General features: G+C 43.4%; 1 protein-coding gene across 5 annotated transcripts in view; it reads right to left on the bottom strand.

Moving 5' to 3' along the window:
• The window catches only part of COLEC12 (collectin subfamily member 12), a 183,087-nt gene that overhangs the window by 16,501 nt on the left and 144,816 nt on the right, over positions 1-21,770 (bottom strand). For 4 of the 5 annotated variants that reach the window (XM_055559431.1, XM_055559432.1, XM_055559433.1 and 1 more), the window contains 3 exons: positions 13,619-13,717; positions 13,362-13,427; positions 11,513-12,559 (listed from right to left, as the gene is read on the bottom strand). In XM_055559431.1, the coding sequence (XP_055415406.1) occupies positions 11,513-12,559; positions 13,362-13,427; positions 13,619-13,706 (1,201 nt within the window). In that variant the 5' untranslated portion in view covers positions 13,707-13,717. The remainder of the gene's footprint in view (positions 1-11,512; positions 12,560-13,361; positions 13,428-13,618; positions 13,718-21,770) is intronic. The other variant, XM_055559430.1, reaches the window with a different exon arrangement.

Raw genomic sequence — 21,770 nt, forward strand, 5'->3', positions numbered from 1 at the left:
CACCTTCTTCCTGAATCCATCTTACTGACCTTTGTCCATCTGCTCCTGTTGACTCCTCCCTACCATCAGCTCTCCAGGCCTCTGGGTCCTCATCTCCATCCCATTAATGGATGGTCCATTTTCTCTGGGATGTCCAGCCAGCATCTCCGACTTGGTGTGTCTACACTGACCTCGTCACCTCTGCTGTTCATGCCCTCCTCCCGTCATCTCTTATCCCACTGCATCGTCACAGCCGTCTCATCACCATCCTATGCCGGGGTTCTCTCTTCCTCTCTCCCCCATCCCCTCTGTCTTTCTGGCAGATTTTTATGGCTACCTCTCAACTGCTCTTCCTACCTGATCCCTCTCCATGCATCTCACTCTGCATCTTTTGCACATTTGTCTTCCTTACACTCAGCTCTGGACCCCACTTGCTACAGAATACCGTCTTGGTCCTCTGGTGTCAAGGCTTCCATGACCTGGCTCACGTGTGTTGATTCATCCTCCTCGGCACCTGTGCAAATTTCCTCTCTCAGAATTCCCTCTGCCCATATCCATCTGGAAAATTCCTGCTCACCCACCATGTAATCCTCCCAGGTCACTCCAGGTGGAAGTTTTCCCTCCTTCTGTGATGTTTAGTCCTTGTTTCTTCTTCGAGGACCCTTCCCCATCTAGTAGCTAGATTACAGGCCACAGTCATTATCTAGCAAGTGTTTGTCAAATCAATGTGCCTCATGGGTCAAAAACCCCTTTGCAGGCTTCCCTGGTGGTAAAGAATCCACCTGCTAATGTGGCAGATACAGATTCAATCCCTGGTCCAGGAAGATCCCACACGCTGAGGAGCAACTAAGCCCATGCATCACAAGTACTGAGCCTGTGCTCTAGAACAGAGTAATTGGGAACCGCAATTACTGAGCCCATGTGCCCTAGAGCCTGTGCTCTGCAACACGAGACGCCACTGCAATGAGAAGCCTGCACACAGCAAGGAAGGGTAGCCCTTGCTTGCTGCAACTAGACAAAGCCCTCGCAGCAACAAAGGCCCAGCACAGCCAAAAATAAATAAATAAATAAATAAATATATATATATATATATATATATATGTATGTATGTATGTATGTATGTATGTATGTATATAAAAGAAAGCCCGTTGCATTAGTGCTAACATTTGGGTCCAGCAAAGACTAGAAGGGAGGGATTCTAGGGTAACAGTGTCCTGCCTGGTGACTTTTATCTCATTCTAAGAAGTCACCTCCACTCAATCTATGTATCAGGTTGACCCTGGCTGCCAGTAAGACTGGCCATGGGGAGATGTCTTCCCAACTCTATTCATACTTCTGAACTGATCCTGTGATCTTATATCCATAATTTGATTTTTTTTTTCCTGTTTAACCTGAGGAGGCTCATTAAACAGCCTAGCCATTTAGGAAAGACAGAGGGTGAGTTTTTACTGCCAGATGGATCTCTTTAAAAAGATAACTTAGCTCCTTTGTGCAGTTGAGAAAAAATGTCTTAAGAGATTACTGGGGAAGGTGGCCTGTGTGTTCCTCTGTAAAGCATGCAGCATGATGGAAGGTTCTAGTGGAATGATACTGACAATAGGCCAAAACAAACAGAAATCTGATTTATTTGGAATAAGGGCAAAAATAAAAGTAACTCCCCCCAACACACAAGTACTTCTGTTTTGTTCATGTTCTATGTTTGACCTTAAGAAATCCAAATAATGAGGAAGATCTGTTAGGAAATTCAAGTGCTTTAGAAATCCTTTATTGTCTTTATGGATTTGCCAATAACCAGCGTTGCTCTATCACGCATGATGGGTTGGTGATGTACTTGCAAGTTATGGGAAATGAGTTCACCCATGGCCAGGAAATAGTGCCCATTCCAGGGCCTGTCTCCCTGTTCTGAATGTTCTGACAGACCCATGTGGCAGAGAGTTGTATTTCTTCCAGAACACCCTCCTCTGGTTGCCAACAGAACTCCAAAGACATACGATTCTCTCTTCCCCTCCTGACATGAATCCAAGACCTCCTTTACCTGGGGTGACAGCTTTTCATGAATCTTCTTTCTTTCTGGGGTCGAGTAGTATATGGTCTTTGGCTATTTCTCTCTGAACCTAAGTTACACTTGAATATCCTCACCCCCTCCACAAAGAATCATAGCTTATTTTAATAATGCCATAAAAACGCAGACCTCACAGTCAACACAAAATACCAACTGATACTAATTTCCAGATGTTGAGAAGGAAGGGAATAAAATATCGGGAGGAGATGCAAGTTTTTGCCTTGGATAAAGTCTAAAATCCTACTTGTGATGGATTTCCTAGCTGGATTAGGATAAAAACTGAATTTTTCATATGAAGCACTATATCCATCACAAATAGATTATCTGCATATTCAAAGAGACACGTGTATCCCACTGTTAACTGCAGCACTGTTTATGATAGCCAGGACCTGGAAGCAACCTAAATGTCTATCAATTGATGAATGCATAAAGAAGTTGTGGTATATATATACGATGGAATATTACTCAACCATAAGGAGGAATGAATTTAAGTCAGTTGAACTGAGGTAGAGCTAGGGCCTGTTATACAGAGTGAAGTAAGTCAGAGAAAAACAAATATCATATATCAACCCTTACATATGGAGTCTAGGACAAGGGTCCTGATGAACCTATTTGCAGGGCAGGAAGAGAGGTACAGACATGGAGAACAGACAGAATTGGGAAAGGAGAGGGTGGGATGAATTGAAAGAGTAGTACTGAAATATACAAATTACCACGTGTAAAATACATAGTGGGAAGCTGCTTTACAACACAGGGAGCCCAGCCTGGCACTCTGTGACAACCTAGAAAGGTAGGGTGGTGGTAGGAGGGAGGCTCAAGAGGGGCAACCGACACAACTTTGTAAAGCAATTATCCTCCAATTAAAAAAACAAATATGTTCTCTGTTATATTGAAAAGTTTAATATAATGTTTTATATTCATGGCTGTGGATAAACTCCTAGCAGGCACACTGCTAGGACCCACGTCTTCATCCACAGCTGCCCCAGCCTTGGGAAAATATCGGCTCCAGAGCTAGAGCCAGAGGCTGGAACTCTGCCTTCAAACCCTGGGCTATGGGAAAACATACTCTGTATGCCCTGTACTTGGGGATTCATTCATTCATATACTTGGCTCATTAAGACAATACTTTGCTCGCTCCTTAAGACCTGCTGCTGCTGCTAAGTCGCTTCAGTCGTGTCCGACTCTGTGCGACCCCATAGACGGCAGCCTACCAGGCTCCCCCATCCCTGGGATTCTCCAGGCAAGAACACTGGAGTGGGTTGCCATTTCCTTCTCCAATGCATGAAAGTGAAAAGTGAAAGTGAAGTTGCTCAGTCGTGTCCGACTCCTAGCGACCCCATGGACCGCAGCCTACCAGGCTCCTCTGTCCATGGGATTTTCCAGGCAAGAGTACTGGAGTGGGGTGCCATTGCCTTCTCCGTCCTTAAGACCTAGATATTTGCTATTTATTTCTTTTTAAAAATCACTAAGAAAAAGAGCTAAAACCATTTCAAAAGTCAGGACTGGATCCCCCTATAAAGGTAATCACTAACGCTAGGGGTATATCTTCCTCAAGGGCCTGGGATGCCAGCATTGCTTTTGGCATCTGGATGATCCTAGGATTTTAGGTATTACTTGAATCTTTTTTTTTTTTTGGTGGGGGCAGCTGTTAAAGTAAAATGAAATAAAATATAAGCCACTGATAGTGCCTTAAAAGTGAAAACTCTGAAATAAATGACAAGACAGTATTCATGAGCCCATGCAATAACTTGAATTCAGAGTCGAGAAAATGGTGACATTACATGTGGGGCAGACATGATGTCCTGTACAGAACAGCAAAAACGAGGCCACGTGGTTGGCTGCCCAGCTTGGGATTTTTTTTTTTTTTTTTTTTTGCCATGTGGCTTGTGGGATCTTAGTTCCCTGACCAGGGATTGAACCCGTGTCCCATGCAATGGAAGTGTGGAGCCCTAACCACTGAACCACCAGGGAGCTCCCCTGGCTTGGGATTCTGAAATGCCAGGATACCATGTTGCTGGTAAAGCTGTCGAATGAAGGCTCCAGAAATGCCCGTGTATGACCAAGATCAGAACTCAGAACAGCTGTGTTTGCACTGTCAGCAAAACCTCCTCCCCAGGCTTCTAGGCTCCAGAGCCAGGAGCCTTAAACACCAGAATCCTTTAAACAAACATCTTAAAGAGGACAGGAGACTTGGAATACTGTGCTGTTGCTGCTTTGGCCACCAAGCTGCAGACTTTGAGAAGGGCCAAGCCCTGTATCCTACCCCTGAAATAACTTTACAACTTGTTTTCCAAAAAAAACTGCTCGTGCCTAACGGAAAATAGAGAAACCACTTTAATTCTTAACTGCTACTCAACATCGTGGAGACTTTTATTTTAGAACCACAAGTGGTCAGGTTGGAAGATACAGAAAAATAGTAATATCATCTGACATATTTTTCTTCTCACGCAGAGAAATGAATCACATTTATTTAACACCCACATATGAAAAAGTCATTCTGCGGTGCTTAGGTGAAAGGGAATATACAAATTAAAAGGAAATTTAAGACAGGATATTTGGCAATCATTTTAAAGAATAATTTGGTTCTTGACCTCATGTTCAAGATAGTCAGACATCTGGAAAGCCATGGAAGCTCTTTGTCCACAGAGGAGGATATATTTAAGCCACTGTTTCTCACCAACTGGCCATGTTGTGCTTCAGTGCCTTTGAATGCCTGTACTCAATAAATGTGGATCAGGATTTCCCTGGTGGTCCAGTGGTTAAAAATCCACCTGCCAACTGCAGGGGACATGGGTTCGATCCCTGATCTGGGGAGATCCCACACGCCCCGGAGCAATTAAGCCTGTGTGCTGTAACTACTGAGCCCACTTGTCCTAGAGTCTGAGTGCTGCAACGAGAGAAGTCAGTGCAATGAGAAGCCCGCACACCATAACTAGAGAGTAGCTCCCAGCAGAGCCAAAAGTAAATATATAACATGGATCAAAAATGAGTCAAAGTCAGAGACTGGCAGCACCAGTCTGATTCCTCTCCAGGGCTGGGCACCGGGACGCCAGCAGTAAGAACTTCTGAACTCCCATCAACCTTAAAGCCTGCATCTGTACAGCTGTGTTCTTTGTGGGCATGAATGTTGTCTTCCACGGTGATGTACTGGCTGGGGCTACAGCAGAGGGAAAAACTTGGACAGGAACTGAACATACTCAGGCTTGGGTATGAATATGAGCTAAGCCTCTGCCAGGCACTGCACTCTTTTATTTACATTATCTCATTAAGTCCTTATAACTGTAATAGGTAGACAGATACTTGGTACTCATCTCCAGGGATCTCCAGCTCTAGAACTCTTGTTCTTATCACGAAACCTCGTGGTCCTCCCGGAAGAGCAGGTGCAGGGAATTGTCTGGTTGTACTAGGAGGATGCGATCTACACCTGCATGTATTGTAGGAGTAGCTTAGGGTGTGAGGTGAACTTGCAGAGTGTGTTTTATGAAGTATGAAGTCTTCCATGTGCCAAATTAGGATAAAAAATGTTACATTATCTGCAACAACAAAAAAATAAGCCTTTCATAAGGTTCTGGGGTTTATGGAGGTAGAGATCATTGTTGTCAGGATTCAATTTTGTTGTTGTTGTTGTTCAGTTGCTCCATCATCTCTGACTCTTTGCAACCCCATGGACTTCAGCACGCCAGGCTTCCCTGTCCTCCACTATCTCCTTGAGTTTGCTCAAACTCATGTCCATTGAGTCAGTGATGCCATCCAACCATCTAATCCTTTGTCACCCCCTTCTCCTCCTGCCCTCAGTCTTTCCCAGCGTCAGGGTCTTTTTCAATGAGTCAGCTCTTCACATCAGATGACCAAAGAATTGAAGCTTCAGCTTCAACATCAGTGTTTCCAATGAATATTCAGGGTTGATCTCCTTTAGGATGGACTGGTTGGATCTCCTTGCTTCCATGGGACTCTCAAGAGTCTTCTCCAGGATTCAGTACATGACTTCATACCTAGTTTCAGATGATCATCTTGCTCAGCCATCTAATCCATCAGCTTCACGTTTTAGTTCCTAATGAGGCACATGTCTGCTGTGGCTGAACTGTGCCAGAAGCATTAGGGTTCTTGGAGTTCGAGTCACCAAGAATTTCCTGGAAAGTATCAGGGTATTCTGAATCTTACAGAGGCAAACCTAACCTGCTGCTGCTGCTGCTGCTAAGTTGCTTCAGTCGTGTCCGACTCTATGCGACCCCATAGACGGCAGCCCACCAGGCTCCCCCGTCCCTGGGATTCTCCAGGCAAGAACACTGGAGTGGGTTGCCATTTCCTTCTCCAATGCATGAAAGTGAAAAGTGAAAGTGAAGTCGCTCAGTCATGTCCGACTCTTAGTGACCCCATGGACTGCAGCCTACCAGGCTCCTCTATTCATGGGATTTTCCAGGCAAGAGTACTAGAGTGGGGTGCCATTGCCTTCTCCCAGCCTAGGCCAATGTTAATCCCACCCTGCTCCTTCCTGCTCCATCCCATCTCTCCCTCATCCCTGGTGGTGAGATCTGGTACAGAGAAACAGGAAAGGTGCCAGAGATGAAGTGTGGGAGGAACCACTGGAATTCGGAAGCTGGATCCCTTTCCCGCCTTTGGTTCTCTTGGAATTGCCGGTGGACATTCCTGTCCTGGAGGAAGTTAAAGAGATTGAATAGAAAGGGGGTGTCTTGGCTTGAGAAGTTTCTCAGGTCAACTCACAGAAAACGCAGCTAATGAACAGACCAAGCATAAATGTTAGTGGGATGTAAGGAGAGAGTAACATGGAAACAAACACATTAGCATATGTAAAATAGATAGCCAATGGGAATTTGCTGTGTGACTCAGGAACTCACACTGGGGCTCTGTAACAACCTAGAGGGGTCGGATGAGAGGGAGGTTCAAGAGGGAGGGGACGTAGGTATACCTATGGCTGATTCATGTTGATGTTTGGCAGAAACCAATACAATATTGTAGAGCAATTATCCTTCAATTAAAATGAATTTAATTATTAAAAAAAAAAGTAAATGGGAAAGCAAACGAGAAAAAGAAGATACCATTTAGAAACCGAGCTCTGAGGCCTTTCAGAGCGAGTCAGAAACCCCATCCTAAGAGACATCTCCCACTTAATACGTCTAAACAGGCCTTTTTTCTGCATATCCTGGTCAGTATCACCATCCACCTCGTTGGTGGTGTTGTTGTTCAGTCACTCAGTCGTGTCCAACTCTTTGTGACCCCATGGACTGCAGCATGCCAGGCCTCCCTGTGCATCACCAACTCCCGGAGTTTACTCAAACTCATGTCCATTGAGTCGGTGATGCCATCCAACCATCTCATCCTCTGTTGCCCCCTTCTCCTCCTGCCTTCAATCTCTCCCAGAATCCACCTTGTTGCTCAAGCTAAACACTTAGGAGATGCCCATTCCTCCGCCCTGCTCATGTATGATCCATCCACGAGCCTTGTCCAGCTCCTCACAGCTGGCCTGATCCCGTGTCCAGTTTCTGCCCACAGCACTCCACTCCATCAATGTACCCTTTGGGCTTGGGACACTTTGGGGAGAGAAATCTAGGGTCTTGCATACCAAATGTGATCAAGAAGGGATCTGGGTGGGCTCTGAACATTCACAGCCCCTCCAGCCCATGTGTTCCTCACCCTGCAGGCACGGCCACAGAAGGCCAGTCAAGGCTATTGTCTGGGGATGGGCAGGGCTACCCTTGATTCTCTCTCCAGAATTCCTCCTGACTGAGAAGACCCACTTTGGTCATGCATACTACCATCCATCCCAAGTCACCCACAATGGGTCCGTCACCCCTCACTGGACCACTGCCTCCAGGATCACTTCCTGGTTATTTGTTCTTCCCCCAGCATCCAGGATGACCTTTCAAAAATATAAATCAGGTCATGTCACCACCTTCCTTAAAACTCCCCCTCACACTTAGAGTGAAATCCCGTCTTCTTGGCCTCATAGGCTCCCCTGGGGCAGCCAGGAGGGAGGGCATGCATTTTCTGTGATTATCTATGGGGTTCGCATCACAGGCTTTGCACCAGACAGTCTGGGCTCAGATCCCGTTTAGCTACTTATCATTTCTGTAAATTTAAGCAAGTTCCTTAAACCCCTCGAAGCCTTAGTTTCCTTATGTATAACTGGCAATGAGTTTTTGAGCATCTGCTTTACAGAGTGGGTGTCACAGGGGTAATTCATGAAAAGCCCTCATTACTCTCATGCTTAATTTCAGTTAATAAAAATAATCAGAACAACGGAAACATTAACTCATTTAAAGCCAGGCTCTGAATCTATTTATTGTTAATAAATATCTCAATCTAGATATTGTTAATCTATTTATTGTCATTTATTGGTGGTGTTTGGTCGCTAAGTCATGGCCAACTCTTTACAACCCCATGGACTGTAGTCCCCCTTCTCCAAGGAAATGACATCTCCAAAGATATTTATAGCTAGAAAATATCCAGAATACCATGTTAGGATTGTTGAGGGTATTACAACTTTAAGAGACAATTAGAAAGCACTTATTTTATGAGACTGCAAGTCTGCTGAGATTTCCCCTCATTCTGAATTTCAGTCAAGAAGGAATAGGGGAAAAGAAATAAATAATAAATATAGGTAATAAATAAATCAAGCACTGAAGAACTGTCTGGCTGTGTGAAAGCCCACTCTTTATTCAGAGTATGACTCTCACCTACAGTAGCTCTGACAGGCATTGTCCAGCCCCTCTATAGCTGGGGCACACATACGGTTCACAGAACCCATTATATTTTCAAGCAACAGCAATTTTTATAAGTAACACTGTATAAAAACTAAAACTTATTTTCCTTTAATGAGTACCCACTAGTCTTTGTTTCACCCTCTGGAGCGTCTCAGATGTCATTTAAAATCTCTTCCACATGACAGCCTTTTGAATAGTTATAAACAGCTGCCTTATTCCCCACTAAGCAGTCTCTCCTATAGGTTAAAGTTCCAGGTTCTTCAATCCTTCTTCACGGCACATGGTTTCTAGACCCCATCACTCACCCTGGTCCTATTTTTCTGAGCATGCTGGTCTGTGAGCACCCCCTGTTGATCGGACTCCCCAACATACACACTATCCTCAGGGAGTGGTTTTGCCATGCTAAAAGGAGGGAGTATCACCTCCCTCATTTTGGATATCATATTTTTATTAATACAGCAAAAGATCACATGAGCTTCCCTGGCAGACACATTGAGTTGCTTTACAGTCTACTAAAATGCCCCATGCTTTTCATGCACACTTCCTCTAAGTCATGCCCACCCCCACCCCCCGCCCATCAACATTTGTGTTTGGTCTTCTCTATCTACAAATGGGGATTTTCATGTCTCCCCCATCTATTTCATTTTGCTGGCATCTCTTTACTGTTCCAGCCTCTGCAGATCATTTTGGATCAAGATTCTCTGACCTGTTAGTTAGTATACACAGTTCAACATCACACAAGTATTGGCCTTCATCCACGTCCTCATGCTAGTCCCAGCAAAGCTGTTGAGCGGGCCCTGCCATCTGCCACTCAGCTCTGCTTCCAGACTCAGAGGGGCTCATTTACCTATCACTCTTTATATTCACTCGACTAGCATGGCAATCACACCCAAGGGTGACTCCCCGTGACTCATGCCCTTGTATAATCCTTTCCCCTTAAGCATGGAACCTGTAACTTGCTTCTGACCAACTGTATATGGCAAAGGTGATGGGATGTCACTCCCTTGACTAGGTTACATTATGTAAGACTCTATCTTTGCAGGCTGGAGTGAGAGAGACTCCCTTGCTGGGTGTAAAGAAGCTGCAATGGTTTGAGATAGCCACATGGCAAGGGCCTGGGGTGACCTTTAGGACCTGACAGCCTATCTTACCATCTGGATTGCCAACAGATGAATTCTGCCAAGAACCTGAAGGAGTGTGGAAATGAGGCTTTCCCTAGTCAAGACTCTGATGAAACCGCAGCCCCTCACTGAGCCTATACCTGGGCAAGACCCTAAACAAAGGATACACCTATGCTGTGCCCAGATTCCTGACCACAGAAACTGTGAGATAAGAAATGGGTGCTGTAAGTGCTGAGTTTTTAGTAATCTGCTATGCAGCACAGAAAACGAATACGACCAATAAACCCATCTAATTGGTCATTCATCCAGCACTGATTGCTCCACCTGTTCTGAAGGGTATCACTGCCAGGAGCCTCACTGAAGTCCAGATATGCTATTTTTCATTCTCCTAGTTTAAACAATATACTATCTCTGTTACTGTCAGGAAATAAAATGAAGTTCATTGGTTTTCTTCTTAGTGAAGTCATTCTGATGATGATTGCTTTCCTGAAAGCTCAAAAATGATCTAATCTGGTCCAAGGACTTTCAGTTTATACAGATGACCTGGTTTGGAGTAAAACTCAGATTTTATATATAAGTCACGTCATTTCCCTCCCCTGTGGCCTTACAGTTACTATGATGGCCAATCATCCATTGTTCTTGGCACTGGGAAGTAGCAATCTCTTAATGGTCACTCCATGATCTAAAAGATTGAATCTTTCTTCCAAAGGAGCCCAATTTGTAATGGCATTGAAATAGCTAGGCACTGAAAAATTCCAAATTAACCAGTCTTTCATTCACAAACATTTAATGGAACACCTTTAAGCACTGTCCACAAATTCTTAGTTATGCTTCCCTTCTATTTCCCTTTGAGAAATAGAACTTAATTCCCCTCCCCTTTGAGTGTGAGATGGACTTAGTGACTTGTTTCTAAAGGAGAGGATATGGTGGAATGATGGTATGTGGCCTTTGAGGCTAAAAGACTTCTTGGCTTCCTTCTTTCTGTTTCTCTTGGATCATTTGCTCTGGAGGCAGCCAGCTGCCCTGCTGTGAGGACACTCAAGCAATTTCACATGATGAGGAACCAAGGCCACCTGCCAATAACCAACAAGTCCAAGAGCCATATGAATGAGCCATCTTGGAAGCAGCTCCTCAGCCCCAATTAAAGCTTCAGAAGACTACAGTCCCAGGGCTTCCCTGGTGGTCCAGTGGTTAATTCTGGGGACATGGGTTCCATCCCTGTTCCAGGAAGATTCCACATACCTTGGGGCAACTAGGCCCAGGTGCCATAACCACTGAAGCCCCCAAGCACCTGGAGCCCACGCTCTGCAACAAGAGAAGCCCGTGCACCACAACTAGAGAGGAGCCCCTACTTGCCGCAGCTAGAGAAAGCCTGTGAGCAGCAACAAAGACCTCCCTGCCCCAGCACAACCAAAAATAGATAAATAAGAAGACTATAGCTCCAGCTATCATCTTAACTACAACCTCATGAGAGATACTGAGCCCAAACCACCAACTTACACTAAGCTACTCCCGAATCCCTGACCCACAGGAACTACACAATAATACAGGCTTATTGTTTTAAATTGTCGAGTTTTAGGGTCATTTGTTCTACAATCATAGATAACAAGTTCAGAATTTCCACTTACCTTGCAGGATGGTAAAATTCTTGATGAGCTGACCATGCTTGGAGTCCACCAGCTTCATTTCTTCCATAATCACTGACAAGTTGGCCACTTCCGTGTCCAACCTTGACCTCATCAAATCTTGCTGCATCCTGAGAGAAACAGAATCCAAACGGATGTTGGCCAGCGTGTTGTTCAGGGAGGTCAGATCGTCCGTGTGTTTGGTCAGTGTGTCTGTGCACGTGGTCCTGACTTCGTTCAGGTTGCTGGTCAGTGTCCGCAGGTAGTGGGCTGTGTAGCTGATATTGCTGATGATGTTCACAATGTCTGACTCAAAGAGCTGGAAGCGCTCCTCGAGCTGGCTGAATTTGGCTGCCGTTCTGTTCTCCGCATCCCTGTGTACGTCCTGCAGGTCCTTCAGGTTCTGCTCGTTGGCTTGGGAGGCTGTGGTGATATTGTCCATCTGTCCTGTGAAGGAGCTGAGCTGGCTGTTCATGTCCTCCAGGGTGTCGTTGTTGGCTTTGGCCAAGGCGGAGTTATTGGCAGCCAGTGTCTGCAGGCTCTGCACCTTCTCCTTCAGCCAATCCGTGTCCTTCTTGGCTTGAAGGAAGACCTGCTGTAGGTTCTGGAAGTCGTTCTTGATGCGCTGGATCGCCTGGCTCGTGTCATCCACGGAGCGCTGCAGATTCGTGATGAGGTTCCTCTGCTGCACCTGTGTTAGGTTCAGGTTGTTGAGGTTCATGATGACCACGTTGTGAGAGTACATTTGGCTCTGCAGGTTGCCCTGCAGCACGCTCGTGTCCTGCTGAAGATTCGTGACGTAGCCGTTATACGCCTGCAGGGTTTTGTTGACAGTGGTGATGAGGAAGGAGTTATTCTCCAAAGTTTCCTTCAGTTGGCTCTGCCGGTCCACCAGCGCGTCCCCGCTTGCCTGTAACTTCTCCAGCGTATCTTTGTTCTTGCTGGTCTTTTCCGTGATCTCACGAAGTTGCTGACGGAGATCCAGGATGTCCGACCTGAAGGTGGAGAGTTCTGAGTTGGTGCTGAGCGCTTTCTTTCCCGTTTGGTCCCCTGGAATCAGACACATGTGTTACTCAGGTTGGTGGGATGGAGACGTGTTCGAGTGAGGTCACAGATTCCCAAGAATAAGATAGTTTTATTCCTAACTGGAATGTGCTCTATTTCGGACAGAAAACTTGTGTGATGTGCTCACTGCATGCATTAGTGTAATCGACATCTCTGTTAGACCTGGGTCCTCAGGAATTGGAAAGGGTGCAGAATACCAGCACAGATTAACTTGAGTGACCACTTTTCTCATGGAAGAAGGAGGAATTTACTTGTTTCTAGAACACTAGAAAGGATGACAAGAAGGCAATAACCTATTTGTTAAGTTCACCAAAATTATTCTTTTAAAAATTGGAGGGAAAATCACATAATAAAATAGGCTAGAATCTTCTGTTTCTCAAAATCACCAAAATTCTTCTTTAAAAATTTGGGGGAAAAAAAAATCACAGGATAAAATAGGCTGGAATCTTCTATTTCTTAAAATTAATTTCTACAATTATTTTGTGCAGTTTAAAATATTTCAAATAAGAATTTACCAAGCATTTTATAAAAGAGCTTTTGATAAAGGGTATTTGTGATTTTTTTCCATCAGGATTGATCTTCAGATTTTATTTGGTACACAATAGTATTTTGGTGGGGAGGGGATTCAACTTCAAAATTGGTGCTTAATTTAAAAATTTTAAAGCTTCTGAATTAAATCATGAGGAAAGATTAACACACAACATGAAAGTTTAAGGTCTTTCCAGGTGAATGTGAGTTTAGAGCCATGTCATTCTTAAAAAACAAAACAAAAACTGTGGTCATTTACATTGAGTTGAGTTAGGGCAGCTGTCTCCCACCTCTGGGATGTAATGTCTGAAGACCTGAGGTGGAGCTGATGTAATAAGAATAGACATAAAGTGCACAGTAAATATAATGCACTTGAATCATCCCCAAACCATCCTCCCACCCACGCCCGGTCAGTGGAAAAATTGTTTTCCATGAAATCAGTGTCTGGTACCAAGAAGGTAGGGACCGCTGAGTTACAGGGATTCAACTTCATAGTTCACGCTCATTGCACATTACCTAATTTTTTCAGGTCACTTTCCACTGCTGTGAGCTTGTCATCATAGGTTTGGCGAGATGTCTCCATGCCACCTGTAACATTGTCCATTTTCTCTACAACTAAGATTTGGAAATCAATGGATTAATGCACATACCTGCTCACATTTTATCTTTCAGTTTCAACAAGAGATCATTTCATAACAGAATAAAGGAAACAGAATAAAACAAAAAGTATAAATGAAATCAAATCTAGGGGAAAAGCCATTCTTTTAGGAAAATAAATAACGTACTTGTCGCAAATCCCAATGGCAGTTTAGTTGGTTGAGAACTCTAGGTTCTTAGCTGTTCTCATGATTATGTAGTGCCTTGGGGACTCTAGAAATAGTTTAGAACTCATTAAATTTTTTTGTATTATAAAAGTCCTCAATCTGTATTATCATTTATATTAATTTCCATTTCCCTGAGCCACCAGGGAAGCCCTTAATTTCCATAGGTGGAAGAATAACACTGTAATTTATTTACAAAATTGTGTCACTCAGACTCCCTGCCATTCTTGGCAGGTATGACTCACTTATCTGCAAGGAGATTCCACAGCAAAGAACATCTAGCTCAAGTTTATACATAAAGTCCTAGTAAAAGAGATGCAAAGTCAAGGGTGTTTGCCACTTTCTGTCCTGAGTTCACCACTAAGGCCTGACAATCTGCTTCTCCTTAGTGACATGTGACTCTTTAACAGTTCACAAGAAGATGCCTTAGTGGGTTTCCAAAAAATAATAATTTCCCAGGAAGACTTTTCCCCCAGCATTTTCCTGACTGTATATTACTGGAAAAGTTAGTGATGCAGTGTTAAATGAAAGCCACTGCTCTTATTCATTCTCAGAAGAATTAATTCTCTATGGTTATAAATTTATCATTCTAAAATGTCTAGGAACTGTCTCCTAAGGCAAAGGAAGCAAAGGCAAAAATAAACAAATGGAACCTAATTAAGCTCAAAAACTTTAGCACAGCAAAGGAAACCACTGACAAAATGAAAAGATAACCTACTGAATGAGAGAAGATATTTGCAAATGATATGGTTCATAGGGGTTCATATCCAAAATATATAAACAGCTTATACAACTCAATATCAAAAAACAAGCCAATTTAAAAAATGGGCAGAAGACCTGAATAGACATTTTCCCAAAGAAGATATACGATGGCCCATAGGTAAGTGAAAAAATGTTCCACATTACTCATCACCAGAGAAACACAAGTCAAAACCACAATGTCAGAACCACAATGTCTCACACTGGTCAGAAAGTCTACAGATAACAAATATTAGTGAGGATGTGGAGGAAAGGGAACCCTAGTACACTATTGGTGAAAGTGTAAATTAGTACAGCCACTATGGAGAACCGTCAGGAGGTTCCTTAAAAAACTAAAAACAGAGCTAGCACATGATCCAGCAGTTCCACATCTGGGTATGTATCTGAAGAAAACGAAAACACTAATTTGAAAAGATATATGCACTTCAATGTTCATAGCAGCAATATTTGCAATAGCCAAGATAAGGAATCAACTAAGTGACCATCAATGGGAGAATGGATCAAGAAGATGTGGTGCATACATACACAATGAAATATTACTCAGTCATAAAAAAGAATGAAATTCTGCCATTTGCAACAACATGGATGGACCTGGGGGGTATTGTGTTTAGTGAAATAAGTCAGACAAAGAAAGATGAATACTGTATAGTGTCACTTACATGTGGAATCTAAAAAATAAAACAAGCTAATATATATAACAAAACAGAAACAGACTCACAGATACAGAGAACAAACTAGTGGTTACCAGTTGGAAGAGGGGCGAGACAAGATGGGTAGGAGATTAAGGGATACAATTATGAATAAAATAAAAAACAATGATATACTATATAGCACAGGGAAATATAACCATTGTTTTGTAATAACTTTAAATGGAATATAATCTGTAAAAATATTGAATCAACTGTTTGACACCAAAACTAATATAATATTGTCAGTCAAATATCTCCAATAAAAATGTAGAAACAAATAAAGTATACAAAGTGAAAAAATAAAAAATAAAAAAAGAATAGGATGTCAAATAAGAGTGTCTCTCTCCAGAAGTGACTCCCATGAAATCTCACCTCCAGCAGCTTGAGATCAAGGCTGACTGTCCCTCTTGGTATTGACAGCTTTTGAAAAAGTGATGACTCATTTTTTAAAGCATGGTTATGGTTTATATATTACTTGTAGGCTAATGGATCCAGTCTATTTTATTCAGCAAGCCTTCCAGCCATGCAGGACCACGTGAGAAGATTCTTGGAGCTCTCGTCAAGGAGCAGATGTATGTTCCCAAGCATCTGTGTGACCTAAAGTGAACCAGCCCCAGGGCTCCCGGCACCTTCCCTGGAGAAACTGGTTGTGCTCCTCCCCAGGGTTCTCCAGTTCAGGCATAATGAAATGTGTGGCTTGCATCAAACACTTTCTCCCCCAAGCCTTTCCATGCATGCTTCTCCCCACCTAGAATGTTCTTCCCAGGCTTCTTCCCCAAGCTAAGCCCTCCCTGCTCTTCAAGACTCAGCTGGTCACATCCTGTGGGAAACCTACGCTGAAGTTTATCTTGCTGGGGGTCTCTCTCATGATCACAGGACTCCCATCATAGTGTTGTCATGGTTTCACTACTCCAAGACCCCTTGCGCGCGTGTGTGCTATGTCACTTCAGTTGTGTCTGACTCTCTGCAATCTATGGACTGTAGTCCACCAGGCTCCTCTGTGCATGGGATTCTCCAGGCAAGAATACTGGAATGGGTTGTCATGCCCTCCTCCTGGGGATCTTCTCAACCCAGGCATTGAACCTGAGTCTCTTACGTCTCCTGCATTGGCAGGCGGGATCTTTACCACTAGCGCCACCTGGGAAGTCCCCAATACCCCTTAGGGCAGGAAAATTGGTGCTGGTTTTATCCTCAGCTCTTAGCTCAGTGTGTGGCGCATAGTAGGTATTCATCACAGATTTATTCATTACGTTGTTTATTTAAATAAATGATCTGCCTGCTGGTTGCCGAGGCCTGTGGAAAAAGAATCAACTGAGCTAGAGGTTATGCAAACAAACATACAAACCAACCCAGGGAGGCCTTGGCATTGGCAATGAGCATGGCATTTAGTTGAATAATTATCTTTTTTTTTTTTTTTCAAAAAATTATTATATAGACCCAGAGATACAGTTAAAATAATCTGAGGGTTGTCTGACAGGCATGCTTATTCCTAGAAACTCCAAAGAACAAAATGTTTCATCTGCATTTTAGCAAAGCTGCCCTTTAGAAAAATAAAACATGGAATGTTTACAAGTTTAGGTTCAGTTTTGATTCTCAAATCAAAACACAAGCCTCAGTCTGTCCTCAAACCACACACAGGGACCTTAAGTCCTGCCCCTTTTTCCTGGAAGCCAGAGAAACCTCTGAATATGTTGACAGGCAGTCATTTTCAACCCTGTCTAATTTGTCTTCCATTTTACTTTTTAAAAACCCAGAACTGTCATAGACAGATCATTCAGGTTTGTATAGAGTAAAAGGAATAAATATAAGCACTTAAAAAATCTGTTTCTCTTTGGTGCTAGAAAACTCTTTGCCCCGCCCACAAGGGCTAATGAACTGGCTGTAGGCACCAGGGCGGTGTATCTGTGTTTAAAAATAGGAGTTGGATATAAAGCTGCAAACTTCAGGGTTGCAAAGCTGGCAGCTTGCGACTGCTTAAAAATGCTAGACTGATGGAGACCAGAAGTAACACTTGCTGTAAAAATACACAGCATTTTCACCAGTTTTTACTCTTAACTCATTAGCACAAATTCTCAGTCAGGAAAATAGTGGCAGACATCCTCTCTGACTCTAGAAACTCCCCGTCTTCGGAGGGAGAGCTCGGTGTGTAGATTGTCCTCATATGAGGAAAACAGGGAACACAGAAGGGTCTAAGCAGTCTGTTTTTTAACATGGTCCCCTTTATTGGAAAGTGTTTCTTGACAGACTTTTATCTTCAAAGTATTACTTTAGGTGTCATATATATGAAACATTGCCCCTCTTCAAGTACCCCCAAAGCTCAATTCTCTAGGATAATCCAACAATAACACCTTTTCTATAAAAGTACTTGGTTTTTTAAAAAATTATTTTAAATTGAAGGATAATTGCTTTATAATATTGTGTTGGTTTCTACCATACATCAACATGAATCAGACAGATATACATATGTCCCCTCCAGTGCTTTTTAAATTTTTAAAAATTTCTTTACTTTTGGCTGCACTGGGTCTTGGTTGCTGCGCGTGGGCTTTCTCCAGTTGCGGCAGGTGGGCTTCTCGCTGTGGTGGCTTTTCTTGTGTGGAGCATGGGCTCTAGTCACAGGCTCGGTGGTTGTGGCACATGGCATAGGTGCTCCACTGCATGTGGGATCTTCCCGGACCAGGGATTGAGCCTGTGTCCCCTGCACTGGCAGGCAGATTCTTAACCACTAGGGAAGTCCTATAAAAGCCCTTGATCTGGGCCACTAGCCTTTTCCTCCCTTGTCTTGATTCTACCCATTCTTTAAGGTCTACTCTGAATCTCACTGGCCCATTGTGCTAAGCCTTCCCTGATGATCCGATTCCACACCAAGAGACCCTGTATCTGAATGGCAATAAAATCAGCCTCTACAGATTGCCTCACTCTTTCCAAGATGTATTACATCATCATTTCGGTTAATCCTTATGACTGCTATTTCACACATGAAAAAAATCAAGGCCCAGAGATGTCCAGTAACTTCCTTAGAGTCACACAGCTTATAAGGGACTAAGTGGGATTCCAGGCCAGGAGATCTAACTCCAACATCCATGTTTACTCTGTAATTCCACTTTGCCTGTCATTGAGTATTTCTTTTTCCTAAACATGGTTTCTTCCAAGAAAAATCCCTTGAGGATAAGAGTTGTGTCTTTTTTCTTGTTAAGAGGACCAACTCATGGTCTGCTGGTCTTTTTATTTTTAATATTTCTTTTTTATGGCTGGGTTGGGTCTTGCTGTGGCACGTGGGCTCTTTGTTATAGCACACAGGCTTCTCCCTAGTTGAGTTGTGTGGGCTCATTTGCTCCACAGCACATGTGATCTTAGCTCCCTGTCCAGGGATTGAACCTGAGCCCCTTGTGTTGGAAGGCAGATTCTTAACCACTGGATGACCAGAGAAGTCCCAGGACTATGTCTTCTTTATCTTTCTTTTATATTCATCATTCTTAGAGGTCTACCAAGTACTTGTCATGTTTGGGGCAAACATGGACATGGAAGGTCCAGAGATATATAGCTCATGACCGGGCCTCTGGGACAGGAAAGAAGAATAGAGTCCTGCCTGGTGCTCACAATAATGTCTACCAGTTTGACTGTAGGAAACACAACCCTTCATTGGTATCTGGAACTTCCCAGTAATACCAGGTACACTCCCCTGGGATGTAATAAAGACATTTCTATCTTGAACACTATTTCAGGTTTCATTACAAAAATACTGTCTGATGGGAAGGTGTGATCCTTGATTCTAACAACACCTACACAGTGTGGCCTGATGCTCATTTGAAAGCTTGCTTACCCAGCTGTAATGCTACCCTGCAGAACTGAGCAGCAAGGCAGACATCTGTGACTAGGAATGTTGTATTAGAGGAGGTTCTTACTGAGGAAGATTCAGATGTCTGTCTGTCTTCTTTAGCTGAAATCCCTTAAGGTAGCATCCTGCTGGGCAGGACCACAAAATAAGATTTTCCTGTTCAGGGAATGTTCCAGAGAAAACACAGCCCATAACTTAGAAGGTGGCTTCTGCCTGGATGATGAATAGTCCAGGACAGAGGGTGCATCAAGCTGTAACCGTCCAAGAATGGGCTTTTTGTAAGGTGGCTGACAGGCCGCCCAGTCACCACTAGCGTGCTGAACCTGTCTGGGTGACTCAGCAATTCTCTGACTTGTTCAGCAAATTCTCTGGAAGGAACTTAAGTTATATCCTAACTTGTATCTGCATAAGTGACATAAAAAGAGAACTAAAGAACAGTTGGGGCATCCCTGGTGGCTCAGACGGTAAAGAGTCCACCTGCAATGTAGGAGATCCAGGTTCGATCCCTAGGTTGGGAAGATCCCCTAGAGAAGGGAATGGCAACCCACTCCAGTATTCTTGCCTGGAAAATTCTATACACAGAGGTGCCTTCTGGGCCACACACAGTCCATAGGGTGGCAAAGAGTCAGACATGACCAAGTGACTAAGACACACACACACACACACACAAAGAACAGTCTTGAAGAAAAAGCTATGGATATGCCTTTGCAAACTCTGATAAATAACGGAGTTTCTGTTTTATTTCCTTCCAACTTCTCCTTCAGAAAAACCTCTTCCTTCACTGAATATTCTTTTTTGTTTCTTCCTTTTTTTTTTTTTTAAAGTGGAGTGAGTTTCTCCAGACTTCAAAGGGATGTGTGTGAAGGAAGAACTTATCTTTCTGCCTCTTACCATGTTGGGTCACCAGAATCTTATCAACAAGAAACAGGAATCACTGTTCAAAGTAAAGAGAAAACACATCTGGAAAATATCAGTATTTGAGTTCATCAAGTATGTGTTTAAAGACAAAAATTGCATGTTGTATTATCTTCTTTTTGTCAGTAGATGCCTGAGGGATGGGGGCCTTGGAGTAGAGAAAGAGGAATAAGAACATGGTCTTGCTCTGACTTGTCTCACCCCCTCAATCTCATCCTCCTTTATCCTGGTGAGATACACCCAGAGCGGGCCAAGCGATCTTTGGGATTTTAAGCTTTCAGGTAGGGCCCTGAGTCGCAGCAATTGCCTTAGAGGTCACTGGGTATTGATTGATTGCCTTTATAGAAGTCAGCGATAATTTACAATTCAACCATCCACCCATCTTCTCGTTAATTCACTCAGTAAACTTTATTGGGTCCCAATTATGTACTATGAGCCACGTGCTAGTAGGAGATTTAATAAATAAAAGATAGCCTCTTGTCTTCTTGGAGCTTACAGTTTGGGTGGTGGGACAGACCCATTGGCCATAGTGGTATAGTGCAACAGGGACTACAGTGAAAAATGATGCCATGGGGACCAGCAGGTGGGCACCCAACTCAGCTCTCAGGGACTGTTTGCAGGACACGTGTCTGAGGGAGACATGATGGGAAAGAAGGAAGAGAAAGTCATGAGAAAAAGGTAGAGAAGAGGGAAAATGTGTTCCAGGCAAATGGACCCACACAAACAGGCCAGAGCCGAGGCCTTTCCACTCTCATAAAAACAGAGGAAATATCTGTACTTTAAAAACAAACAAACAAAGCCCCCTCCTTCGGATCTATCTGTATAATTAAAGATTCTAGACTTTTTCTTTTTTTCCCCAGAGGTAAAAATGACAAAATACCACATAGAGGTATTTCTTCAAACCTTTCTCATCTCTGTTTACTTTCGTGACATCACATAGTGCACAGCCTTAAAGATACCAGTTAAATGACGGTTTGATTTCAAGCCTCTTCTTTATTTGAGTTCACTAGGGAAAGTTGTGGAGAAGTGAGTAATGACCTCAATAACCTAGTAAAGGAAGGTAGCCGGGCTGAGTTGCCTAGGACATAAAACATCCTCCTTTTCCCCATTGGGTTTCCTCCCCCTCCTCCCGCTCTCCTGCCTTCGCCATGATTTAATAGCCTTTCTTAACACTTGCTCTGTTAATCCTGGGTGAGATTAACTCATTGCAACTGGATAAAATAGCCTGGTAATTTTCCATATTTCCACTGCCCAAGTTCATCAGTCAACACCCTATGGGAACACACACAATTTTCCATGGAAATAGGTTTAGAAGTGGACTCCATAAGCCTTGACTATATTATTTTTAATATGTTTTGCCATTCTCATGGCTAGAACTGTAAAAACACAGTTATGAAGAAGCAAGGAAGAGAGAGTCCTTTGGACTGCAAGGAGATCAAACCAGTCAATCCTAAAGGAAATCAACCATGAATATTCACTGGAAGGACTAATGCTGAAGCTGAAGCTCCAATACTCTGGCCACCTGATGTGAAGAGCCAACTCACTGGAAAAGACCCTGATGCTGGGAAAGACTGAAGGCGAAAGCAGAAGAGGGTGGCAGAGGATGAGATGGTTAGATGGCATTATCAACTCAACAGACGTAAGTTTGA

Source organism: Bubalus kerabau, chromosome 21 (assembly GCF_029407905.1).
Source record: "Bubalus kerabau isolate K-KA32 ecotype Philippines breed swamp buffalo chromosome 21, PCC_UOA_SB_1v2, whole genome shotgun sequence".
Classification (NCBI taxonomy): domain Eukaryota; kingdom Metazoa; phylum Chordata; class Mammalia; order Artiodactyla; family Bovidae; genus Bubalus; species Bubalus kerabau.